A 26,636-nucleotide genomic window follows, 5' to 3' on the forward strand; every position below is an offset into this window, starting at 1 on the left:
GGTAACTTTCAATATATCTATATCTTTAGAACATTATCTAATCAGGTACATGTAAAAGACTACTCTGGTCTTAATATTCATGTTTGCAAAATTTTTCAGGAAGTCAATAGTGTGGAGTTGACCTAATTATACCAGGAAAAAACATAAATCTTATTCCTTGTTATTTAAAGCTGCATTAGCGGTCATTTTCGTAAATTTCTGTTTCTGTTGAAATATACCTTAACTTTGAATTATTTCTACTAAATTGTACTTTACCTGTACAATTTCATTCAATATCCACAAATAAAATATGTTTAATACATGAAATATGTGTCTATATATTTATTGTCTTGCAAGACAAAAAATCGACCTAGATAAATCAGTATGCATGTGACTTCTGGTGACCTCAATCCATGCATGTGCAGTAAGGGTCTCTTTTTCAAAAACAAATGTTTGTAAAGCAAAAGTGGTAATCAGTGGTAAGGAAGACCATCGGATTCAAGCCGTAAAAGACAAAAGTTTGAATATAATGCAAGGATCCTTTTAAAATTTACATATTGTGATATAATGTGGCATAAATGTGGTCAGTAACTGACATTATTTATTTGAAAACTAATCAAGAAAGAGATGAAATGAAATGTAAATAAGACACGTGCTTACCTGTGTAACCGTTAATGTTATTTTTTTTTCCCCAAGGTTAAAGTATTTCTAACCCAGGTTAATGTCCTGTCGGCAATCATCGGAAATAATGGCAAAAAATAATTAGATCTGAACTATCAATCTTTGATTTAAAAAACGTTGTTTTCATAACATTCTGAAGGTTTTATCGACATTTATTGCTTCAATTGCATTACTACAAACTTATTTCATTTTATAAGCAAAATTCAGTAGAATCAAAACTGAACAAAACTGACAGCTAATGCAGCTTTCAAGTTGGCACACTAGTTGTTTTGGTTTGTTTTTAAATATTATGTTTATATGCAGTTTATTCATGACAAAATCCCCATATGATTTACAAAATTTTGTTCCCCCCACACCTGTTGTACTATTTTTAGACTTGGGGGATTTTACCATCTATTTCTTAACTAATTTTCCTGCCAAAAAACATGTTCTCTTGATACACAACAACATGGCAATGTAAACAAAAGACGGTCATTTCTTTTTCTTTTCTAAGTGTTTTGGAAGTATTTGATGAAATAAATATTGTTCGGTAATTTAATATGTCCTTTTATAAGGTAAATCAGCTTCTTAATGTTGAAAACATCATGTGATTGTGCAATTATTCAACTTGTATTTACAAACAGCCACATGCTTTTGTCCAGGGTTGAGTAAATTTTTACCATAGTCAGTTTTGATTGGTTCAGTGTCAGATATTAATATCTGATTGACACCTTCATTAAAATTAATTTGTGGCCATGTGGGGTGACCGATAAAGAATCTTGTCAGCAATGTCATAGGCATCAGACACCTGTGTGGTTATGCGGTGATCAACTGACCATAGCGTGTTTACTGCTAATACCTTGTAGGATGCTGTAAATGACCTCGGGGCACACGTTTCCTGTCGTAATTGAATTTTAATCCTCAAATTTAAGTTTATAGCACAGCGCTGGTAGCAAGATAGCACATACTGATCTTAATAGCGCAGTGCTCAATCTCAATAGCGCAGTGCTTTAAGGGCCTGAGGAGAACACTGTAACTAATATCAGAATCTAAATACTGAAGTAAGCAGTCAAATTTTTTTCAATCTAATTTTTTAATTATCATGTACCTGTCACAATCAGATGCTGTAACTGTAGGAACAAGTGCATTGTAAAACCTGTAATAGATAAAATTGAGTCTGATTTTTCTTAGCCTTAATACCAAGATAATTTCCCTGAGATCCTACCTTTTTTGTAGTATATATTTCAGGAGATTCCCAACGATTTTTTCAGGATCTACCACTATTTTCAAGTGTCAACAAAAGAGAAGCTTAAGTCACGCAGAAATTTGTTTAGAAAGAGGAAACATGAATTGGGTCTGTATTTCTATGAAAATGAAAGGACAGCAATTAGAAACAACCTACTTTTCCCTAAAAATTAAAGATCATCAAATTTAATTTCAACTGATATTAATGTTTAAACCTAAAGGAATAGCATAACATTTCTCTATTATTTACCTTTTTTGTTCCTCAATATATTCCTGAAACCCTTCAACAAATTCATCAACAACCTACAAATAAATTAATGTAAATTTCAACAATTAAATTCAATTCTTATAAAATTCAGACACAGCTAATTGTAGAGATGATTCATAGTGCTGAAAACCCCACCAAAACAAATGATGTTTTTACGATTTAAGTTTGCTATATTTTTATGCAATGGAAACCCTTTCTGTATTCAGATTTGTATTTATGAGAAAACCGTACATTTACCTCCCACTCAAATCAACCAAACCGAACCTTTTCAAGAACAATAACTCTTGCTAAATGCCAATTTCATACACAAGTTATGAAACACCAATGTAATATGTTGTTCTTTTAACAGCTCTTTTCCGCATTACTTATTTTTATTGAATACATTGTATTTTTACAACCCTCAGGTTTTAATTTCATAATGGTTGCATTAGTCTACCTGTGGGAAGCTTTCATGCCTCTTCACTGACAACTGTAGATTTCTTTGAAAGACAGCTTGATCTACAGCTGGAAAAAAAATTCAGTAATCAAAATACAAATACAGTAAAACCTGTCATAACAAAACCTCAAAAAAGCAGAAATATCAAGTTGGATATGCCAGGTGTTTAATTTTCACTGGTTCAACATTTTTTGAAATTTATATATGGGATTCACGCAGATGTCTGGTTTATACCGGGTTCAAATTTATTCAGGTTAACTCAATGTTTGGTTTGTAATACAAGTACTTGACAAACAATCCCTTCCAGTCATTTAGCTACATGTAGCATTAAATTATGAATATATCATTCTCCAATATATATGTAGTAGATTGCACAGGTACAAAATGTACATCAGTATATATGATAGTCAAGACTTATTAATTGTTCCATCCAGTCACTGTCTGTAGGATCTAACAACACTCCGTTCTACTCTCTGTTCCAGTGATCTTTTTAGAATCCTCACGTTTTTTCTTTTTGAATAATGCTGTCAAAATCATGGAAAGTTGGAATCTGATTGGCTGATCAGAAAGGTCATCAGAACAGAAAGTACTGTAGAATGAAGTGTTGTTAGATCCTACATGCATTGACTAAATGGAACAATTAATTTGATAGGTCTAATTTTAATTAGATTGATATGATACTGTATGACCAAAACAACTCTTAAGTGCTACAACAGCAATATAAAATGTACAGCCTCATTATGTCAAATATTAACTTGTAAGGCAAATTAATGGAGTCTTTAAAAAGAAATAAGGAGATATAAGAAAAAATCCTGATCATTTATGTGGCTTGATCACTGAAACTGATGCTCACAATCAGAGATTTTTAAATCTGTGGTGTGATACTCAAGCTAACTATTTGCTTGCCTCTCAAACCACTATCATAACATGTTAATATACACCACAAAACCCATAGATTCCAATGAAGTTAAATTCTCCTTTCTAACGATAAATGTAAATTAATATATTCAAATTATTTAATCTTTAAGTTCCCATTACCTATAACATTTGGTTTGTTTCCTTTCATCAATTTAATGCCTGCTTTAAGAACCAATTCACAAAAAACTGAGCCTGTTTTGTATCCATCATCATCGTGGCTCCTTCTTTTCTTCTGACCACCTATAATGAAAAGGAAAGATAAGCATTAGCATTGGTTTTCAACTACATGTTATATTTTATAATTCATCTATAAGAAATATAATCCGTTTTTTCTAGCAATTATCTGCTTTTACCTGTACCTGCATGACCTAATGTGTATCTTGAGCATTAACATATTTGTTGAGAGATAACATATTGTAAATCAAGAACTGGTAAAATAAAATATTCTTTTTAGTGTATCTACTACTCTAAAGACTGAACCATTAATCAATATATGGACTTGTTTCAATTTTATTGAACAAGGACAAAGTCCAAAGTCAATATAATCTAACAGGTTCATATATAACATATCGACTGAGTGAAAGTCCTTAATATATATATATATCACGTATGTAGATATTGTATTTTCTTTTTGTCTGCTTGGTCTGTGGCACTTCTGAAATGATTGACTGAGAGTAATTATGGATAATGGATTCATTTCCAGATCTAAATTTAGAAGTATAGTGTCAATATACATATAAATAGAAACATAGCAGCAATATATTTAAAAATAGAAACAGAGCTTCATGTGTGTGGAATATCCTTTGCGTCACATGATCATAATAACCAATGAATAAAGACGACCGTTACATATGTAATATTACAAAATATCCCTCTATTGAATACTAAATGTATTTGTATAAGGCCTGTCCAAAGATAATAAAATATCAATATTTATCATAATAATCCATACCTATAACAGAGTCTTCCTGTAAGTCACCACTTGCCTTCCTTTTATTTTTGGAGTGCACTGATCCTAATTCCAGCACCATGACTTCTTATACTGGAAAAAAAGGAATTGTCAAAAGGTGTGTAAATCTACTCAATAAGAGGTGATAATGATTAAATTAAGTTTAAATTAGTTAGATACAAAATGTCCCAGTTACATGTAGGTCAGAAAATTCTGACTCGTCATATGGCCTGATACTATTACAATACCTTTCTTTTGCTAAAAAAAAAAAACATATCAAGTAGATACATTCATGCATATCTATAAAACTTTTCACTGACTGGACTTCGAGAATTCTAGCATTTGACTAAATCTCTTTTTGAAAGGTCACCTCTCTTGAGAGGTTACTTTTACCTTTTCCCCAGTGGTCACCACTTATTACAGGCTGCACTGCACGTCAGGCAGAAAATTCTTAAGTTTGTAATGAGGTTTAGAATGCTATAAAACCTGGTTTAACTCACCATTCCTATCAGAAATGCCTGTACTGTACCAATTTAAGGAGGTAGACCTGGGGTAAGGGACATAACTCATAAAATCAGTGATATGTTTGTATCACATTCAATTTCACTAGTCTTTCAAGCTTTCATTTGAAACAGAATGAAATCAGTCCAAGTTACTTTGGTGCTTACATAAGATTGATGTAAAGTGCTGAATACAAACGTTCCAATGATTTGTAAGAGTTGTGTCCCTTACCCTAGGTCTACATCCTTAAGTCATGTCTATTGCAATGGTTTCCAACTTTCTTGCTTCTACCATAAATTGCCATTTATTATAGAGACTTTTCTTTTTGACTATTCCTTCTGACTATTGCCTTATCCCTTTAAGGATTCAATTTCAAAAGTGATTTTCTTATTTGTCTGCCCACTGAATCCCTTATCAACATCACTAATTTCTTTCATGAAAATTGGAAAATATTACCTCACCTGGGAATGGAACATTACATATCAAATGCTTCATTTGACACACACACAAACTAGGTACATGTAGGAGTTCAATTCTTTATAATTTTTTCACTTTGAATAATGCTGGTTTGTTTTCTCCCCGACATATTTATGTAGATACAACCAAAAGTTGTAGAGATATCACTTTTTTCAAAAGATGCCAACATACATTGTACCGGTATATAGAATTGAAAGCCTATCTTGTTTAAGTGCAGACTTGGTTTTACAAAGCCAACCTATAAAGCAGAAAATGTCAAAATCAGAACTAAACATACAGTAAAACAAGAACTGTAACGGTAAATTCTGGGTTCGAAAAGACGAAGAAAATCTGGTTCTGTGAATGTATCCATTAAACCAGTTGAACATTCCAATACCATTTTCCAATTTTCCCAAACGAACTATGTGGCATTGGTAAGGGATTCAAAGGGTGACCAAATAAGAAATTTGCTCTGAACACTGAATCCCAAAAGGAATTAATGATAGCATAGAGTTGATCAATTCAGTAATTTTGTTTACATGTATTTTACCCTTCATTGAGAATCTTTGTACCTTACTTAAGGCAAACATCAAGGAGTTAAATATAGAAGGATTCGCATCTCTTAAATTATTGCAGTATCTCGCGTGGCAAGATTTCAGTATACTAGCCACAGCTACTTGCCGCCTATACAGTCAAACTTAGATCATATAAAACATTGATATCACAAAAGCTGGGGAAGCTACAGCTATAAACATCCTTATATACAGAGTCAGACCATTTTTTATCAATTTAAAACTAATTTTATGATGATCGTTTGGGTTTTGAAGAAGGAGTTAGAACTTTAATGTAGGAGGGAATGCCTTTCTCGAGGCCGTGACTCCCGCCAACATTTTTTATATCAACAGTTGGTCAAATAAAAACGTTGATATCATGCAAGAACGGGAGGCTACATTACAAAATTTCTTATATACACATTCAGACTATTTCTGTTCAATTAGAAATAAATTTTGTGATGATAGATCGGGTTTTGAAGAAGTTTAAATTTTAAATGAATAGGGTAACCGCCATAGGTGTTAACCCTCCGTTTTTTTTGCGGGAGTCTCCCGTAATTTTACCTTTACAAATAAAAGAGTCTCCCGTGTGGGAGGCATCGATCTCCAAGTTTCAAGAATTCCTCCCGTAAAAACCTCCCGTAATTGAATTTATCAAATTTTTGGTCAATTTTTGTCCGCCATTTTTGTTTATGTCAACAACTATGTGGGTCGCGTAAGTGCTTTATCATCAAAATGCCTGGAACAGCTGATCGATATAGTCTCTCTAGAATGAACTTCATTCATATCAACAAATAGCATAATTTACAATTTGAATGGGTAGTTACATTAAGATTTAATGAACTTAGTGGCCAAACACAATATGCCGTTCCGTACGGCAGATCATTTTACTGACTTTGTAAAAAAAAAAAAAAATTTCCTGACAGACAATAAAATTGCAAAGAAATTTTAAGGCATAAGAACGAAATGCACCCAAATCATAAAGCAGGTTATCGTACCAAGTCTTGAGGCTACAAACATAGTGATTGAAAACTGTAAACAAACCATTCAGTATTTTATGTGATGGTAGGAGTGGTAGGGGTGCCTAAAAGTTCTTTGCTAGTCATGTTCGTATTTTTAAAGATGGAAGCAGGTCCATTAAAATGATTCATTGACATGCCAGTGATGAACATTGGAACACGGCAAAATTTATTTTATGCCATACCAAGCATCACTTCTGTGAATACACGTATAATTCATTTGTATATACATGTATCATATATTTATAGTTTTGAAAAAAATATTTAAAATCCTCTATATAATTAATTTATAACATAACAAAATACGTCAATAATGTTGTCACGTAAACTCGCAGAAGACACAAAATGATTGCTTGATTGTTGGGGTTTAACGCCCAAGCAGCAATAGTTCAGCTATATCCAGGCGATGAACATGAAATTGGTGAAAATGAAATGATGATGAAATATAAAATGGGATGGGGCACAATGATAATGGGGTCGACAAATTTTTATTGCCACTGGAAAAAGGGAGAGGTGGGTGAGCCCTATGGTTTCTACTCCTGCAGAATACCACAGAAGGGTTCTTTAACATGCGAGGAATGTGGCATCTTTCCCAACACATTGCACCACTATGGTTTGCAGTCAAGTTTTCCGTATTATGGCCTGACGACCCCAACATGTAACATGCCAGGGTTACCCCTTTAATGCATTATACCACCTGGGGCACACAACCCAGTTGCTCTGTGCACAGAGCACCCTAGCCACCGGCCAGGGTTCTCAGCACTATTTAGTGTTTAACATAAAGTAACTAAAATCATACATACAAAGTAACGTAAGTAAATGAGCAACTCGAACTCCACTAAAAACTGGGAGCATGGACCAGGTGCACCGGTAGGGTAAGCGTCCTCTGCTTTTCTAGAAACACCCGCCGAGTTGCTCATAAAAAGTCAAGCCCGAGGTAGACAAACGAGGGAAGGAAAACTATGACCCGTTGAATAAATCAATTTTCATGGTGCTGATGGATACATCACAACGATCCACGAGTTCATGATAACGGCCATAAAACTTCTGTAGTGATGACTTCAACCTTGTAGCAACATAACTCTGTTCCAGAAGCCTATTTGTTAGAGTTCTAGCGCGATACAAAAAGTCTGCGTAGTTTTGGCAAGCTCTGGCATGACGTATGAGTTGTGATATGAACACTCCATATGCAGAAGCCAAAGTGATGTTGCCACAGATGAAAGGAAAGTTGAAAATTCTGAATGAAAAGTCATCACGTTTGTCGTAAAGTTTGGTCAATAGTTTTTCTTTACCATCGATTACTAAGTGTAGGTCAAGATATGAGGCTGACTTCACAGTGTCTGTAGTATCCTTTATCTCAAGTTCTTTTGGGTAGATGTGATGTATTAAATCCCCGAAATTAGGATTGTTTAAAGATAATATGTCATCTATATAGCGGAAACTGAGATTGAAGGATCTAGCCAAACGATATTCTTTCTTTCTGATCAGATCAGCTAGTCAGCCTCATAAGAGTGAAGGAATAGGTCAGCAAGTAAAGGAGCACAGTTTGTTCCCATTGGAATGCCGGCCGTTTGTTGAAAAACACGTCCACCACACTGGACAAATATGTTGTCAATTAAAAATTCCAGCATTTTGTAAACATCTTCTTCCGTATATTTGGAAGATGATTTGGAATTATTTCTTACAAAGTATGAGGAATCTCTACCAAGAACTATATATTTGTATCTAGATGTACCGTCTTTTTTGGAAAAACAATGATGTATAATAATGTTTTTAAGTCGGGATTTTTAACTGAGTATGTGGAATAGAAGTATAAAGTGTTGAAAAATCACCGGTTTTAATGCTATTATATTCAGATAATAGTCTTGAAAAACATTTTGTTTTACGCTATTTAATTTCTTTTATATTTGTCTTCATAAAATAAAATTACCTTCACACGAAGCCAGTGGATTTAAAGGTTCGAATAAAAAAATTGCATAATATTTATTTTTCTATTTTCCCGCCGTTAGTAACCTTCCGGTTTCAAAGCGAAAGTAATGTAAAATCTGGATCGATGCCGGATGGGCGCTGATTGAATAAAAGTGGTAAAGGCTAAAAACCACTAATTTCACAATATTCAATGGCTTCTCTGGACATTACCGTAACTTTAACCTGCAGCGGACTATATATCAGCATGATTCTACATATGTCAGCTCACAATCCTCAGAATGGCATGTGGGGTTAGCAGACTTGCAGTGCAGTACTGGTCACCGGAAGTGAAGTGTCTATAAATAGCATGGGAAATCCCAGTGTTTTCACAAGATAGGGGTATATTTAGAAATCATTATGGAGATTAGGCTTCACGCCACAAGAAGCAAAATGCACCTATAAAATGTACAGAAATGTTTTTCCTTTCAGAAACTGTTTAAATTTTTTAAATGAGATGAGAACTTTTTTCACAGCACTATGAGGAACAGGGGTAATTTCTGCGTAGGACTATTTTTGCCTACGTTCCAAATGCTCATTGGTTGAATTGGTGGTCTGTAACCTAAATTCAAATAGCGAAAAATAATTCATGTGTATAATTTTAAGTTATTTCAGGTATAACATGTAGCCCTTTGCTTATTCAGAGGGTCATCAGTAATTCTGTATTAAGCTTTTAAATATAGTTTCATTTCCAACACATTTCAACATCAATGATCAAGCAGTCATCATACATGTGAAGTCTGAAGATCTGTGACTCTGATAAAAGTGTTTTTGAAAAGGGGTTGTCCTGAAATATGCAACCCATTTCCAGATTCAGTGCTGTCCAGTTATTTTTTTTATTGTTTTGCCTACCAGTGACCAGTGATTGCCAAACAAAAATATCTCCAGTGCCAAACCCCTAAAGTGGCTAAAGGATAAGTTTGTTACTTAAGAATGTTACCAAAGGATAAAAATAACCCTTTGTACCAAAAATTTGGCAATGATATAAGCTCAGCTTGTGGTTTTGAGTCAAAAGCGATTATCTTTTAAAAGATGTCTAATGAAATTACCTCGAAAAAAAAAAATTGAATCATTGGTGGTTCCAGAGGGTTCTTGGAATGGGACAGCACCTTTTGTTGGAAATTGTTAATTTCTTGAAAAAATTTTGCAAAAATTAGCAAGTAATGGTATGGAATCTCTCTGGAGCCCCCTTTTCAAAATTTCTGGATTCACATCTGTTGTATCACTGATCACTTTATGATATGTTTTTACAAATGTACATGTAAATATCCTACCAACTCTATTTGATTCAATATACCTGTGTCTAAACTTGCCATGACTGAATGATTCAATTTTAAATATTGAACTGGAACAAACCCATAAAAGTAATGCAAATTGGATAATATAATCTTACTTAGAAATTAAAAGCTGTGTTCTATACCTTTTTAACTCACGTCTGTAAACTTTTTCAAATAACTTCTCCTCTACTCAACAGATTGTTACCAAACTTTGCATGAATGTTCCTTAGTATTTTTAACAATCCTTGTATGGGGATTTTTGATCTGGCAAAATGCATGGCTACTGTTACTAAAAATAGACAATAGGGGTCAAATTGCAGAATTTTGCAAAGCAGTTATTAAGCTAAAATCTGGCAGTGTAAAATTGTTTAGCATGACTGGATGGACCTATGTCAAAATTTCCAGAATGATCTGTTGATGAATGAATGAGTTATGGGTCCTGAAATTGTTTTTTCCAGAATTTTACATTTCCAACTTTGAAAATTTTCTCCTCTGAAACTACTGGATGGCTTTAACCAAAATTTAGCATTAATGATATGTAGAATATTTTTAACAATCTGATGGTGGGAGTTTTTGATCAACTGGAGAAAAACATGGCCACCAATACTAAAAATAGACCATAGGGGTCAAATAGCAGAATTATGCAAATAACTCAAAAAATAGTTGGGTATAGCAAAAATCTGGCAGGAAGTAAAATTGTTTGGCATGATGGGTTGGACATATGCCGAAATTTTCAGAAAGATCTGTAGACAGATGAATTAGTTATGGGTCCTGAAATGGATACTTTAAAAAAAAAAATCTTTACATCTAAGACAACTTGTAGGATGGATTGTAACCAAACATAGCATGAATGTTTGTTATGATATCCTTAACAATTTTTTATCGTCTAAAACATGCCCACCACCACTAAAAATTGAGGATTTGTTGAAATCACTTGAAAGCCAATGGGTTTTTTTATATGAAAACTGGGGGGGATAACTAAGATGCTTTCTATTGATTAAATGATTCTTGTAATATAGTATGGTAAGGTCAAGAGTCCAGCTTTAAAATGCTAAAAAAAACTATTTTTGACCAGGTAAGCAATTCAGGCTCTTTAGGGTTTTAGTTAGTCTTTCATAGAAATGCTCCACGAAAGAAAAAGAAGGGCATATGTAGATCTTGGGTGATGATAGAAGATTATAAATCAATAAAAGAAAGTCACTGAATAACCTCTTGTATTCCTAAATAATTTGGTTTATGTGTCTGGGTATGACAATTTCTATTTATCCTAATCCAATCAAACGGTGTTTTTTCTATCATTATTTGTCCATGGCACGACATTAAAGCAATAATGTACAAATACTTTTACAAGCATTACATATTTATGAAGGACCTACATTTATAAAGTTTTCTTGACTTCTTTCATAAACTACTAGGTAATAGGACACATACTGAACTTTTAACCTTTAACCTCTTCCCAAATATTAAAAGCCCATGCTTTGTGTATTGTTGTCTATGTACTATTGTTATTTCACAGGTGCTAAAACTATCTTCTTTAATTTGTGCACGATAATTAGTGCTTTATGTAGTTTTCCAGACAAAGGGAGATAATCACTAATTTCTTAGCCCTCTCATTGTACATATATCATCTTCATTTGTTACTTTAGAAAGGAACTATTAATGTAGGAATTTTTGTTATTTATTAAATTTCATAGTTAGAATTTTGTGACAGAGTGAGTATATTGAATTACTGTCAGTTTAATTAAATTTTCATTCATTAAATTATGGAAAAAAGAATGGTAAATTGTTCTTGTACTTGATTTTTTTTTTGTACTTTAAGATAACTTATGTAGTTTGGTTATAAATGATAATTTTAGTGTGATAAAACAGCATTTCTACTACAAAGATGTGAATAAGTTCATGAAAAAAAAATAGAAATTTGTATCAGGCAAATTAGACTGGTTTCCTTGTGTTAATTTAGGACCAAAGATGGTTTAAAATAAACTAAGTTCAGGCTGTGAACACACTTGCAAGTATGTACATTGCCTTTCCTTTTCTAATCTTCTGCACTGAATTTTGGACATTTTGGTAACAGAAAATGGCATTACTTTTAATACAAATCTACACAAAATTTCCCTTCTTTCGTAAGTAAGATAACTCTCATCATGAAATCAACAAATGGAATCTACAATTTGTAATATCCTGATTATAGTGGGGAAGAGGTCCCCTGTGGTCAATTGCCTGATAAACATGGTATAAAAATCTTATCTTTGTTATTGATCAATTTCATTTAAATACTGTTCATAAATAATTCACCATATTACTCATAATTTTTACAACTATATCAGAATCATGTAATTAGATAAGCAGTTGATTGTAAACTATAATCTTCTCCAATAATTTCTAAGATTTTATGTAAATGTTTGTTTTATATATCAATGGGGTAGAAAGATTTATCAGTATAATTAGATAGGAGAGGCAAAGTGCCTGTGTTTTGATTAGTTTAATGACTTTTACATTAGGATGGCAGAACTTGATGGTCAGTAAGTGTGAAGATACCAGTATAGTGAAGGATAAACCAGTCAGAGATCTGTCTTCACCAGGTCAGTCTCAATTTAATTGTTAGTTATTTTTATTTCTTGTTATGATGCCTTATTATAACCATAGCTTTCATCCTTTAGTTTGTTTTTGCTTTTGTTTGTAGTGTACTTATGTGTAATTATTCAAACATACATTGTTTGTTTTTTATCAAATTATTCTAAACATACCTTTGATTATTAATAAGATTTGTCAAATTATTATTCAAAGCACAAAGACACTATGCAGATATATTTTTTGAAAATACATGTAAATTTTGATATAACTATTTGATAAGTACATTTAATCAGGTATATTGTACATGTAGGTCTAATTTTGCATATTTTGTCATCATTTTTAAAGTATTTTTAATGAACAATTTTTTTATTAGCCTTGCGAATGCAATTTCAAAGATAATATTGGGTTTATAGAGACTCTAATTACAGAAAGAAAAAAAACTTCACATACAAAAAATATTTTGTAAATTTGGGTGGAGTAATGCTAAGTCCTTAAACATTATTATTAGTATGCAGCATCAAAGAAAGTTCCACCTTGGATTTTCAGGTAAATTACATCAGTAAACAATAACTTATCTTATTACTGTCACATCAAACAGTTCCAGTATGTGTATTGTGATTAACACCTGTGTAGCAGTATGGAAGGCATCCTTCTCAAGCCCTGGTTGTTGTAATACTCATGCAATTAACTGGTATTAAAGATTTTCCAGTTCAGCGGATGGTGTTCAGTACAATAAAAGGCAATAGAAGAAATTCTGGTACTTATTACTATAATACTGTAAAACATGTCTATACAAAACCCTAAATAAACTAAAAACTTGTCTATACCAAACCCTAAATAAACTAAAAACTTGTCTATACCAAACCCTGAATAAACTAAAAACTTGTCCACACCAAACCCTGTATAAACTAAAAACTTGTCCACATCAAACCCTGAATATTTGAAATGTATATTGAACCTAGATAAAGTGAACATAAATTTTGTCTAATTTAGAAAAATCATGCAGTCCAAAAGTTCATTTTAGGCAGGTTTTACTGTATACATGTATATAATAAGTAATGGTAATTTTTTTTTATGTTTGCAATTGAATGGAATTAAATCTTTTATGAGGTACATGTACATATTTTCATATATTTATATCCTATAATAAAGTGTAAAATAAGATTGATTAATACTGGTTTTGATTTAAAACATGCTGACAAAGTAAACTAAATTGATTTGATGTAGATTTCTTGTAGCTTAGTTAAAATAATTTTATTTCTCTTTTAAAAAACAGATGTTTTACTCTACTCTGATTGAACCAATAAAGGATGCCAGAAGAGGCTATTCATTGACAGATCATTGCATTACCCTTTTTACCCCTATAATTGATACTGGTTCTGATTCCATATAAATCTACCCACAATAATATATCTTAGCTGCAAAAGTAAGCTCATTCAGTAAATGTCAGGATGGTGATTTTCTAATGGTTATATTAGTTTTCCCTTGTATGCTGGACAAGATTTCTCATGTTCTCTAATCCCCATTGACAAACTTTTACGTTATCTTATGGTCAGTTAATGGACCAAGTTGTGAATCGGGAAGTCTGATAATGTCTCTAATCCCAGAAAATGAAGCTGAAATAGACCAAACAATTTAATTATCTGGTTTATTTATGGATTAGATTGTGTATGGATTTGTGGATGTTAGCCAGATCTTTGTCTCTGACTTGATTTAATCCTAATGTTGCTCCCAGCATCATACTAAAAAGGGATACAGAAGACTTGGAGCATTGTGGGAATATCCTATTCTCATTATACAATGTATTCCTTGAAAAGTAATTGTCATTATACATTTTGTCAGAGCATTACTTTATGGAATTGAGAATGGTATTGTTTAACTTTTATCAAATTGTATACTAAAGTCTATTGCTAGATCTGGTATACTGCCGTCCATCTGGCCGCCTGTTGTAAAATAATTAAATAATGCTGCGAGAGATTTTGATAGTTTTTGATACACTGGTGTCTCAGAGAAAGGAGGTTCCTTTTTGGTTTTCTTTGTTTTTGGAGTTTTTTCTACATAACTATGGGATTTTTAACATTAGAAAGAGAGATACAGGTACGTGTATCAATGTTATTTCAATTTCTATTACTTATCCTCATGCAATGATCATGTGGCAATTGTACTAAAGTTGACATGAGTTGTTTGTTATATGATTTCTAAATTTCTGAATTTCTGTCCATTTAATCGAAAAGTTTTTTTTCTCTTGATACATAGTCTGTAAATGATAAAAGACCAAAATGTGCTGCAATTCAGATTACTTTATTGGATGATTTCAAAAATTTGAAACTAAAACCAGTTATTACACCTTCAGTATACTCAGTGTTTCAAATGTTTGAATGAAAGCAGTTACCATTACTCCACCCTTGCTATTGAATTCCTACATACAGCTCTGATGTTCCTCTATCTTAAAAGATCAATGCTGATGAGCCTAATCTAATTGCTTTGTTTCATCATGCTTTTCTACTTCAAACTGGTTAAAGTAATTGTTTGATATTCTAGGATTAATTAGTAACTGATAAATACTCTAATATTGGAAATGGATCAAAAGTTACAAAGCTTTAGTTACGTAATGAGGTATTGATTTGAAGATATTTGTTTTTGTAGGTATTTAAGTACCAGTCCACATGAAATTCAGACACTACCAGTGGTAAAGTGATTCATGGTCAAGAAAAACCCTCCAAACAAATGATGCTTTTTTAGTCTACGTATGCTATACTTTCACACAACAACAACCTTTTCTGTATTCAGATCTGCACTTTTGAGAAAATCGTACATTTATCTCCCACTATAAGAAACCAAATGAAGCCAAATCAAGAACGATAATTCTTGCAAAGTGCAAATTTCATGTTCAATCTATATAATTTTTATCTCAAAAGCACAACAACCAAATGAAAAACTAAGACTGGTTATGTGATCAGTTACTGTTTATGAACAAGAAATAAAACTGAATGTGATGGGTTTTTGACATGCATGAATCACCTATAGTACCAAAAACAAACTGAACCTAGATCTTTGCAGTGTAATTATATATATAAGTGCATTATTTGTGTGTATTCTGATCAAAAGTAGTCAAAATTAAGTTGGGAATGTGTACTTTAAAATCATATTTGTAATTTACAACAAAAGTGTATGAATATTGTTTACATGTGTGAGTAATTTGCCTCCATGTTGTCAGTGTGCAGAAAAGGTAAAAATTTGGATTTTTATCATTATTTATTCAAGTAAATTTTGTGGAGAATTTCTACAATGATTGTAGCATAAGCATAATGAAAACCTTATTTTCCAAGCTTCCCAATGGTATGCAACTTTAAGATACCATTTGTCCTGGGAATTCACAGTGAAACTTTGAAAATTACTTTTTTTACATGTAAAGTAATGAGAATGTTAGAAGTGGTTAGTGAGACTTTAATGAATTTCAGGCCATCAGAGATTGACATTCTTCCTCTGTGTATCGGACTGAAGTGATTGTGATTTTTTTTTCAAATATTTCAAATAAACCCTTGTAATGCCATAATGGTTACATGATCAGATCAGCAGATAAATTGCAGAAATATAGAACCTGATGATAAGCCTGGTTGGTTTAAATCATTCTTCATTTTAGAAAGTGAAAATTTGATTTCCAACATGTAAGGTTTTTAAAAATGTCATTTCACTTTTAAAAGTGGAGCTATAGACTTTGTTGAAGGATAATCCTTTTAAAAATTGTTGATATAGAAAATAAGAAATGTTAAGAAACAGATCACTGGATGGTGTATGGCAATTCAATATTTGACTGATAAAAGTGAAATGCCTTTCCCCTCATTTCCACAGAACTGTGTTAAATCTTATGCAATCTAAGAATTCTTTTGGCTGTATCAAGTATGTCTATGAAGAAATACAATTATTGATTAACAGGTGAGCCATTGCAACTGTCAGGAGCCTCTTGTTTTCTATTTGTGTTCCACTTTTCATTAGCACCGAAAGATTGTTTAATGTTACTGTATTTTTACACGTAATGATAAAGATTATTTGTTTATCTTATTGAAAACAAGGAAAAGTTTATTGTTACTAATTTTGCATTTTATTTTATTGAGAGAAAGGTTGAACAATGTTTAAATATACTTCTTTTGATGTTTCCTTTTTTTATAGCTCTTACAAAATTAGATTAAACTCCCCAGGGATCAAATAAAAAAGAAATATTCTATGTATAAAGATTTTATTACCTAAAATTAGTGATTCTGGTATTTGCATTATTTCTCTTTGTAAGACAGTACATTGATTACACACAGGAGTTGTTGTGTTCTCTGGGTCACCGCTACCGTTCCTCTTCATTCTTTCATTAATAATGCCAAGGGATGTAAGTTTCTGTTTGGTACTTTCTACCTGTAAGTAATTATTGTAATGTATTTGTTTATTGCCATGTTTATTGGATAATTACAAGGATTACCGTCCCTGTCTGTTTTTGAAAGGGGCATCAGTGTTTATGTCTGTATGTCTGTAAGTTGATTAAAAGTGCATAAATATGACTTTCACTTTGGGATTAAAACCTGTTGCTATGTAATGTCAATTAATTTTGAACTTATTCTTATATTTGATGAACAGTTATTTTTCCATTTTAAATGTTGATGCTTCTAATCTGATAGAGTGTATTTTATTTCATGTGATATCATATTTTTTTACCAATTGCTATTTCTTGTGCTGTAAAGAATCATATTTTTGTATGTTGGTGATTCTTTAATGGAAAAAAATCTGTCTTTAATCTCATTCACCAAATCTGTTATGATAAATCCAATTCTAATCCAACTTCAGTGCTTATTTTGTCATTTAATACAATAATAAAACCTATCTAGCAACACTTAATTTCATTAGGTATTCATTTATTCATATTTTGACAACAGGATCTTTTCATTGTTAAGCTGTGGATAATAAGCAGTGTCAGTTCCATTATTGTGGAATCTTTCAGGCTGAATAACTCCTTTAGTAATGTATCATACTACCCTCTTGACCAGGTCACAACCTTTTCCAATTAACTGAACCAATAAATTGTTTTCCTAATGAATCCTTCGGGCACTTTTCTGGTTAAAGCGATTGAGTGAACTAATTTATATCTTTGACACCATGATAGCTGATATAAATAATCTTTCTTTTCTTGGGATAATTCTCTTTCAGTATTGTTTTCTAAAATGTTTGTATGCCCAACCGAGGTGGGGTCAGGGATATGAAGGTATCAATCTGTTTGATTTGTTAGCCCATCACCCCTTTTTAGATTACCTGGACCAAATGTCCATTTGAGCTGTCATCATCAATTTGCAATTTAAAAATATTCTCTCTGATATTACTCAATGGATTGTTACCAAATTTGATCACTAACATCCTTAGACTATCTACTTTCAAAACTGTCTATACTGTACTCTCTTCTACTGCTTGAAGAGCTCGAAGGTAGTGTCAAAAGTAGCCTCATATGATCGGAGTTGTATGAAGACTCCTCTTTGGCAGAATGTTTGTTCTTGAAAGGCATAAAATGTCTCTTTTGCTATTCTTTGCATGTATCTAGATACCAGGTAATTAATATAGATAATAAAAACTTTCAAGGATCATTATGATAAGGCCAAAGGAAGTTTCTATAGGTCCAAAGTTGTACAAGTAGTGGTTATGGGAGTTGCCAAAAATGACAATGAAACTTTATGCATATGTTATTTATAAGCAATATGCTTTGCTGTGCATAATCAAAGGTTTGGTCAATATACATGTATACATAATGTCTAAGAGTGTTATTTTCCCATTTATCAAGGGAGATAAAATAAGTTCAAGTGTATTATATGTTAAAAGTACCACTTCTGTAAGTCCATTCAGAGTCCTCTTTTTGAGTTTCGACATATATGTGCATATTGACCCATTTTGCATTTGGTTTTAAAGATCTGATTACAGTTAGCATAGTTTTGGAATTCCCCTCTTAACATGAAGATCTTCATAAAAAATGGTGACAGAGGTCAAGCTTACAGTTCTAGTTACCCTCCTTGCCATGAATGAAGTACTTTGTAATATTATAGCTGTTTTAGACTTAGACTAGACAGTTAAGTAGTTGGTGTTGATTTACTTCTTATAAAAAACCTCTGACCTATGGTATAAACAGGAAATCTCAAATCTACATGCATGTGATGCCATCACGGCTAAGAAGCACTAAAGTAAGCTTTTAATATTTAAGCTATTTATATTTTGTTGTTTTTTTTTTATTTGAAGTGTAAGAGTCTTAATTTTTTTATTACTCCCACAATCTAAACTAGCTTTGATATCACTTGTCTGTCTTTGTGTGCATGTAAGATTTTAAGAGTAGTTGCTTCTTATCCGTTTTTTGATACTTTAAACTGGTTAATACAACGAGAATAGGTATTGTATATATGTCAAAGAAACAACAACAACTCCGGGATGAAAATATCACCCCAAGGCCACCCATTAGTCTTCAATGAGCAAAGGAGGAAACCCTCATACCACAGGGCATGCTGCAGCTGGCATGTTCTAGTCCTATTTTCCAAACATTTTTTTCAAAGCATTTGTTTGTATGTAGGTAGTTAACGGGACAATTGACAGGCAGATTTCAAATAAACATGTATATTAGACCTCCTTTACAATTGATCAATTAACTACCTAAGAAAGTTGGTTCATTAGGTAATAATCATTTAATCAAGGGAAGACCACTCTGTTCCCTGAAGTTAACTATTTTTCTCATTGTAAGTTATTGGTAATATCTAATTTTTAATCATTTACCATTTTCTTACATTTACTAATAGGCATGTTGAAATATCTGCTTGTGTAAGCAACATAATCGAACCAGCTCTAGATTGACAAATGTCTCCCTTTAGTTTATTTTAATGGTGCTATTCCATCTGTACAATTTCAAGTATTTGGTAAGATCACGATTTCAACAAGCTAATGAAATCTGTTAAGATAAAAAATGCTGAATTTATTTATTTACCTTCTGTTTGGTTATCAAAAGTTATGCAACATATCCTCGAATGATCATGTTAAGCTGACATGAAATTATTTTATTTATGTTTTAATAACAGGAAGAAACAGTAATATCACTGTTAAGTTCTATGTTCTCCAGCAGTTTGATGCCAGAAATCCTCTAGTTCACTCCTTGAACTAGTGACATTTGATGCTAGAAGATGTTTTTAGATTAGAATTTATAGTTGGTATAGTTAATGAAGGGTGAGGTACAGTGATCTGTATGTGTTGCTCCATTGATAAAGTTTTACATCATACTTGTGCCAAATGTTCTCTCCTTTCATAGATCTGGGTTGCTAGATGAAGACATTTAACTGATGAAAAATTGTACAAAAATCTGGTATTTCTGCACAATTAATGAAACCATTCTTTCTAATGACAGCTTCTGTCTGCAAGGGAGTTTTTTCTTACTTACCTGAACAAAAAGCATTTAGTTAGCATTTGGATTAATGACACTAAATTATTCAAGAATACATCCTTAATTCATTTTGCTAACAAACTCAGCAGAATTAGTGCAAATTATATTAATAGTATGTAAAACAGTTGACTAGACAATTGGCCTGAAGATTTAATCTTTATTTTACAGGTATTTGAAACTGTACTTGATAGAAAGTTTAAATCTTCTGGTCAATTGTCCTGTTAAGGTAAGTAACCTATTAAGACAGCTCATCAAATAATGGGCATTAATTCAAAAAAAGATCAAATCAGTCCTTTTTTAACTCCCTGTAAAACTAGGGTTATATGTCCCTATTTCTTCTTATTGTTTATAGTAAAAGCCAGAAAAATGGTTGTGAGAAAACCTATTTTAGTTGATATCTGTGATATTTTATTTTCTAATTTTTCACTTATGTTCAGGTGGAATCTGTTCTATAGACTGCATTGTGTCTGTTTCAGTCTATTTGAACTGCTGGTATCTAAGTAAAGTTTATTTGACCCAAGGAAGATTTGTACTGTGAAACATGTCTAAAACACTAAATTAACCTGGAAACCTGGTTAAAAACACTAGATTTACCGGGAAACCTGTCTAAAACACTAAATTAACCTGGAAACCTGTCTAAAACACTTAATTTACCTGGAAACCTGTCTAAAAGGCTTGATATACCTGGAAACCTGTCTAAACTAGACATCATTTGATATCTTTTTAATAAGTTTCGTTGCCCTTACACATATTACTTGCCTTGACAGCATCAATATTTTGTTCCAAAAGAGGTTTCACTACACATGTACATGTATTTATTTGAGACAAACAAGACTCATTGAGAAAAAAATGTAGTTCATGATTAATGACATACAGTTAATATGGAAGTTTAATAAGACAGTATTATGATCTTATCTCAAATTCTCAATGGTCCTCAACATTGTGTGTGGTATTTTTGTAAAAAAATTAATGTATATTTTCTCATTTCAGAGTTAGATCAGTGATGTTAAAATCAGCATTAAATGTATAAGATTATATCAAAGATATCTGTGTTTCCTGTAAATATTTACCAGTAAGTTTGTTATTCAGTATAAATCAAAAATCTTTAAGCACAGTTTTTACTGCAATTTTTTGTATTTGTCCTTCAAAGGCAGGTTTTATTTTTTTTTAACTTATTTAAAAAAAAAATTGCGTATATTAAAGATTTATTTTGCTTTTCGCAGTAACACTCTGCTTGGAGACCAAATTATAACTGTAAATCAAACATACTGTATAATAGTGAGTCATTTTCGTGGGGTGCTAATTTTGATTTTGGCGTATTTTTTGGGGTCTGTCTAAAAATGTCAAAATAAATTCCGCATAATGTTTACTCTGGACTGAATTACTTTGTGCACCAGTAAGCATCTGCCAAAATAAAAAATGCCAAAATTTTTGGCTAAAAGTTGCCAAATTACACACCTGCCAAAATAACCTGCCATACGGTATACATATTTTCATGGTAGTTTAATTAAACAAACTACGTTTGGGGGTATATTGGAATCTGTCTGTCTGTGTCTCTATTCATTCACCTTTTTACATACCTTGTAAACACAACTCATAAACTGCTCAATGGATTTTGAGGAAATTTGATAGGAATGTTTTTATCATATGTAGATGTGCATAAGGGAAAAGATATTGTCCAATGTCTGCAAAGTGAAATAAGTTGATTTAAGTGCTTAACATGATTAAAGGCCACCTAAAGGAAGGGGTTTTATTTTTGTGAGCTGATTTACAGTATTTCTAGTTTTCAGTAGCTTTGTGATTAAACTGTTGCAAATATTTTCATCAAAGAAGATAATAAAATTATTTAAATCAGAATAAGAAATTTAAAATTGATTTTGAAAATTCATGAAAATTGGATGGTGCAAAAATGTCCCCTTTAAGTTGTGCTAAGGTGCATTACAGACTTAAAATGAACAAGATATTGACTAAGAACAAGATATATATAGTCCTCTAAAGGAAAGTCTGTAATCTTTAAATTTCACTTTCTTTGCACTGAACTCAGTCCACTTAGAAATTTTTAAAAACTCATAAAAGTTTCCAAAGTTTTCATTTGAAATCTTGTGAAAATTTATAAGGTTTATTAAGTCTGTAGCTGTTAGGGAAGTGGAGAAATATTGAATTGTTTCAAGTTCATTACTTCTGGTACAAGGTGGCACTGTCAATGCCAAAGTTTATGAATTGATTAAACTGCACCTTAACTAGGAATTTGAAGTATGATGTATGTGAATTAAGGTTACAGACCACCAATTCAACCAATGAGCATTTGGAACGTACGCAAAAATAGTCCTACGCAGAAATTACCCCTGTTCCTCATAGTGCTGTGAAAAAAGTTCTCATCTTATTTTAAACATTTAAACAGTTTCTGAAAGGAAAAACATTTCTGTACATTTTATAGGTGCATTTTGCTTCTTGTGATGTGAAGCCTAATCTCCATAATGATTTTTAAATATACCCCTATCTTGTGAAAACACTGGGATTTCCCATGCTATTTATAGACCCTTCACTTCCGGTGACCAGTACTGCACTGCAAGTCTGCTAACCCCACATGCCACTCTGAGGATTGTGAGCTGACATATGTAGAATCATGCTGATATATAGTCATCTGCAGGTTAAAGTTAAGGTAAAGTCCAGAGAAGCCATTGAATATTGTGAAATTAGCATAGAAGCCTATGGGAAGTGGAATTAGTGGTTTTTAGCCTTAAGTTGAAGCCATGGCAAAATGAAAAGTTTCTTGAAATAGCTTTAAACTACTTGAAGATCTTGTTAACTTTGCCATGAGAGGAATACACTACAAAAATCCTTCAAAATATGCATTTTTTTAAGTTATAGGTCCAAATTATGGAAAATTGGTCTTTTTGGCTGATTTTTATGTCCTATCTTGTAAAAAGTGTAGAAAATTTAGTAAAAATATCAAATATTAAACTTTGAGGGCTATATTTACCTAAATATGGTAGTAATAAGCACTTGAAATCAAGTTTTGTGTAGATTTGAGCAAAAATTAGGTTGGAAATGAGGAAAAACTCACTTTCATTACTGCGGTTAAGGCCATATAAGCATTCCCCTATGGCAACATGGAAAATCCATTATTGAGCACTTTTTTTGCTTTAGGTGCCCTTTACTGGTCATGTTTTAATGTGAAAACACTGTATTTACAAATTTAAAGCCAACTATATCACCTTTTGTGAAAATTTAAAGATTTAGGATTTTTGACATGTGATCAAGAAAAAGGGGGAGGCATGTCAGAAATAAATTTTTAAAAATAGACCAATTTCTCAGAAAATGATTACTTTTAAAACTATTTCTTCATTAATATTGTTAAAAAACAAGTTGTGATTGATATTTTTTATTTGAAAAGTCAGAAAAAGTTCTTTGCAAATATTTAATGCATTTCAGTATGGTAGAATATTTTCACTTTTTTGCTCGCACAACTTGGTTACCCTATATTTAAAAATCAAATATTTAAAAAAGTGCTTGTCACATTTCACTGAAACTTTGCAAATGCATTCAGTATGTGTGTAGGAAGATACCTGTATAGTTATTTATTTTTTCTAAGACAAAAAGTGACCCTTTAGGTTACAGACCACCAATTCAACCAATGAGCATTTGGAACGTACGCAAAAATAGTCCTACGCAGAAATTACCCCTGTTCCTCATAGTGCTGTGAAAAAAGTTCTCATCTTATTTTAAACATTTAAACAGTTTCTGAAAGGAAAAACATTTCTGTACATTTTATAGGTGCATTTTGCTTCTTGTGATGTGAAGCCTAATCTCCATAATGATTTTTAAATATACCCCTATCTTGTGAAAACACTGGGATTTCCCATGCTATTTATAGACCCTTCACTTCCGGTGACCAGTACTGCACTGCAAGTCTGCTAACCCCACATGCCACTCTGAGGATTGTGAGCTGACATATGTAGAATCATGCTGATATATAGTCATCTGCAGGTTAAAGTTAAGGTAAAGTCCAGAGAAGCCATTGAATATTGTGAAATTAGCATAGAAGCCTATGGGAAGTGGAATTAGTGGTTTTTAGCCTTAAGGGTAATTAGGTACACTTAAGGCAAAATCCACAGATCATTACGCCAAGAGCCTAAGTTCTAGCTAAATAAAACCATGACAGAAATGATAAATAAAATTTAGAAACAATTCATAAGCTGTATAACACAGAATTTTTTAGGCAATATAGTTTTCACAAAATTTCACAGTTACTTTTGGGACAACAAAGAATTGAAATTGTAAAAAAAAAAATTTTTCCAATTTATCTTTTCTTTAAGTAGCTTGAGTTTCCTCTTAGTAGTGCTAATGGCCACTTAAATTAGATTCAGTGAAAATAAACAAAATTATCCCACACCAAAATAATTCCTTCTGCAAAAATGATCAGTTTTACTGTAAGTAATTGAGCAGTAAATTCACAGCATAGACTAAGCATACAGTGCGGGTAAGGATGCTGATGCTTGCCCTGTCTTCACTGCATTTCAGCAAAGTAGAGAAGTGTAATCTTAAAGTACCATTGATTATGAATGTCATTGATAATAATTTGAACTCTACAACATAATATTCATAATAATGTGATCAAAAGCAAAGTTAAAGAGAAATAGGAATAGGGTTGGAAGGTCAAGTAGGCAAAAGATCCACTGTTGTTACTGAAGATCATATCACTTAATGGGTGTCAAGTTTTGGTGACATGTTCACACGACATCCTTCATAAAAAATGTCAAAGGAGTTTTTTCTTAATTTCGGACAAACAAAGGGTTAGATACTTATAACAGTGTGAGATTGTTTGAGAATAAAAAAGTTGCAAGATTATTAATGCAAAAAAAGCAGAGTTTCATGAAAAATTGATGGACTTAAGGTTGTTTTTGACTGAAAGGTGACAAAAGAGCTGCAAGATTCTTAATGCAAAAAAAAAAAAAACTGTTTCATGAAAAATTGATGGACTTAAGGTTGTTTTTGGCTAAAAGGTGACAAGATTTACTTGACTTACAGATTTAATCAAATATTTTGAATTAAACCATACTGAGAGCTTTCAGACTAAAATATGTTATGGTCTTAATCCAAAGCCACCGAAACCCTCTATTGACCATTGGATATTTGTTGACTTAGTTTTCCCTGCAGGCCTGTGCACACCATTTAGATGGGCATGTCTTATAAAATCACAATTATTTCGGTTGGATTGTAAGGCTTTGTCTGTAAATACTTTTTTATTTAAGATCTGAATTATACAGCTCTTTTCCATATTATAGCAATAATATATAGAATAGAGCTATATGGACACAGATGTTCAAAACTTTGTTTTGGGATAGATATTTATCCACTGGTTAACTTTATAGATTGCAATAGATTAACCCATTAATAACTGTTTATACCATTACTGGACAAGGTTGTGGGTGTATAGTATCCTAATGTCTGTCTGATATACTTTGCATATCCAGCAGATAATTAAAGAACCACTCAACCATATGACTTTTAACTTAATGCTTTGGGCAATAAAATACAGGGCAAGTTTGATGATGGTGTATAGTGAATGTACTGTTCAAGTGTTATGACCTCTTTACACTTAAAAAAAAATGGAATGCAGAAGTGCTTGAGCTTTTGATAATTATACCGGAATCACCCTGTTGGTCTGTCTGTATGTCTGTCCATCTGTCCACATTTCTTGTAATCCCAACTCCCTCTAAACCACTCAGGGAATTTGATGAAATTTTAAAGGAAGGTTTGGTACCATATGTAGATGTGCATAAAGGAATAGTATTACTGTCATGGGACTCCAAAGGGAAATAATCCGAAGTATAGGTTTATACCTATTAAAATCTCTTAAAATTGGCTCAAGGGATTTTGATGAAGTTGGGTAGAGTGCATGCAGGAATATAATGACAGTTGAATGACTCAAAAGGATGATAATCCAAGAAGCGTTTTATAATTTAAGTTCATATGAAGCATGTATTTTAAGTTAGTTTTAGTTCTTATACCAGTATACATTTCTAAACCTATATATGTATTGATGATATCCTAAAGATTAGAAAAAGTTGTCAAACTAACCATCCCCTGAATCCCTTGCATCTCTGGCTATGGACCTGAAGAGATAGGGATATTGTGTCCATAAACTTGCCCTCACTGTTCCTTGTTTAGAGTTCACACTGATATGAATGCTTAATTTCTCCGGATATTATATAATATTTTTACACTTAAAGATGTGAAAGTAGTTAATAATTAAGATTTTCTAACTCTCAAATATCATTGTGACTATAGAGGATGACAATCTTAAATTTTATCAACATAGCCTTTAAATGCTTGTAAAATATAATATTGAAATAACAATTTTATTTAACATTTAGATAAAATATAGTAA

General features: G+C 32.2%; 2 protein-coding genes across 9 annotated transcripts in view; one reads left to right on the plus strand and one right to left on the minus strand.

Annotated features, from left to right (window-relative positions):
* LOC148627856 (Fanconi anemia group D2 protein-like) overlaps positions 1-9,095 on the minus strand; it is a 44,537-nt gene extending 35,442 nt beyond the window's left edge. The window contains exons 1-6 of the mRNA XM_088580485.1: positions 8,913-9,095; positions 4,459-4,548; positions 3,627-3,746; positions 2,589-2,656; positions 2,135-2,187; positions 1,748-1,795 (exon numbers count right to left, since the gene is read on the minus strand). Of these exons, the coding sequence (XP_088436611.1) occupies positions 1,748-1,795; positions 2,135-2,187; positions 2,589-2,656; positions 3,627-3,746; positions 4,459-4,537 (368 nt within the window). The 5' untranslated portion in view covers positions 4,538-4,548; positions 8,913-9,095. The remainder of the gene's footprint in view (positions 1-1,747; positions 1,796-2,134; positions 2,188-2,588; positions 2,657-3,626; positions 3,747-4,458; positions 4,549-8,912) is intronic.
* Positions 9,096-9,147: 52 nt separating this feature from the next.
* Positions 9,148-26,636, plus strand: part of LOC148627857 (uncharacterized) — a 36,893-nt gene continuing 19,404 nt past the window's right edge. The window contains exons 1-4 of one of the 8 annotated variants that reach the window (XM_088580507.1): positions 9,148-9,289; positions 12,726-12,806; positions 13,345-13,555; positions 21,233-21,314. The gene's annotated coding sequence lies outside the window, so the exon portion shown is untranslated. Of the gene's footprint in view, positions 9,290-11,840; positions 11,937-12,675; positions 12,807-13,344; positions 13,556-18,984; positions 19,005-19,828; positions 20,469-21,232; positions 21,315-26,636 lie in introns of those variants that run through there. The other 7 variants (XM_088580533.1, XM_088580515.1, XM_088580553.1 and 4 more) reach the window with 7 other exon arrangements.

Source organism: Perna viridis, chromosome 1 (assembly GCF_037379345.1).
Source record: "Perna viridis isolate PV_CMFRI_1.1 ecotype Kerala chromosome 1, ASM3737934v1, whole genome shotgun sequence".
Lineage (NCBI taxonomy): Eukaryota > Metazoa > Mollusca > Bivalvia > Mytilida > Mytilidae > Perna > Perna viridis.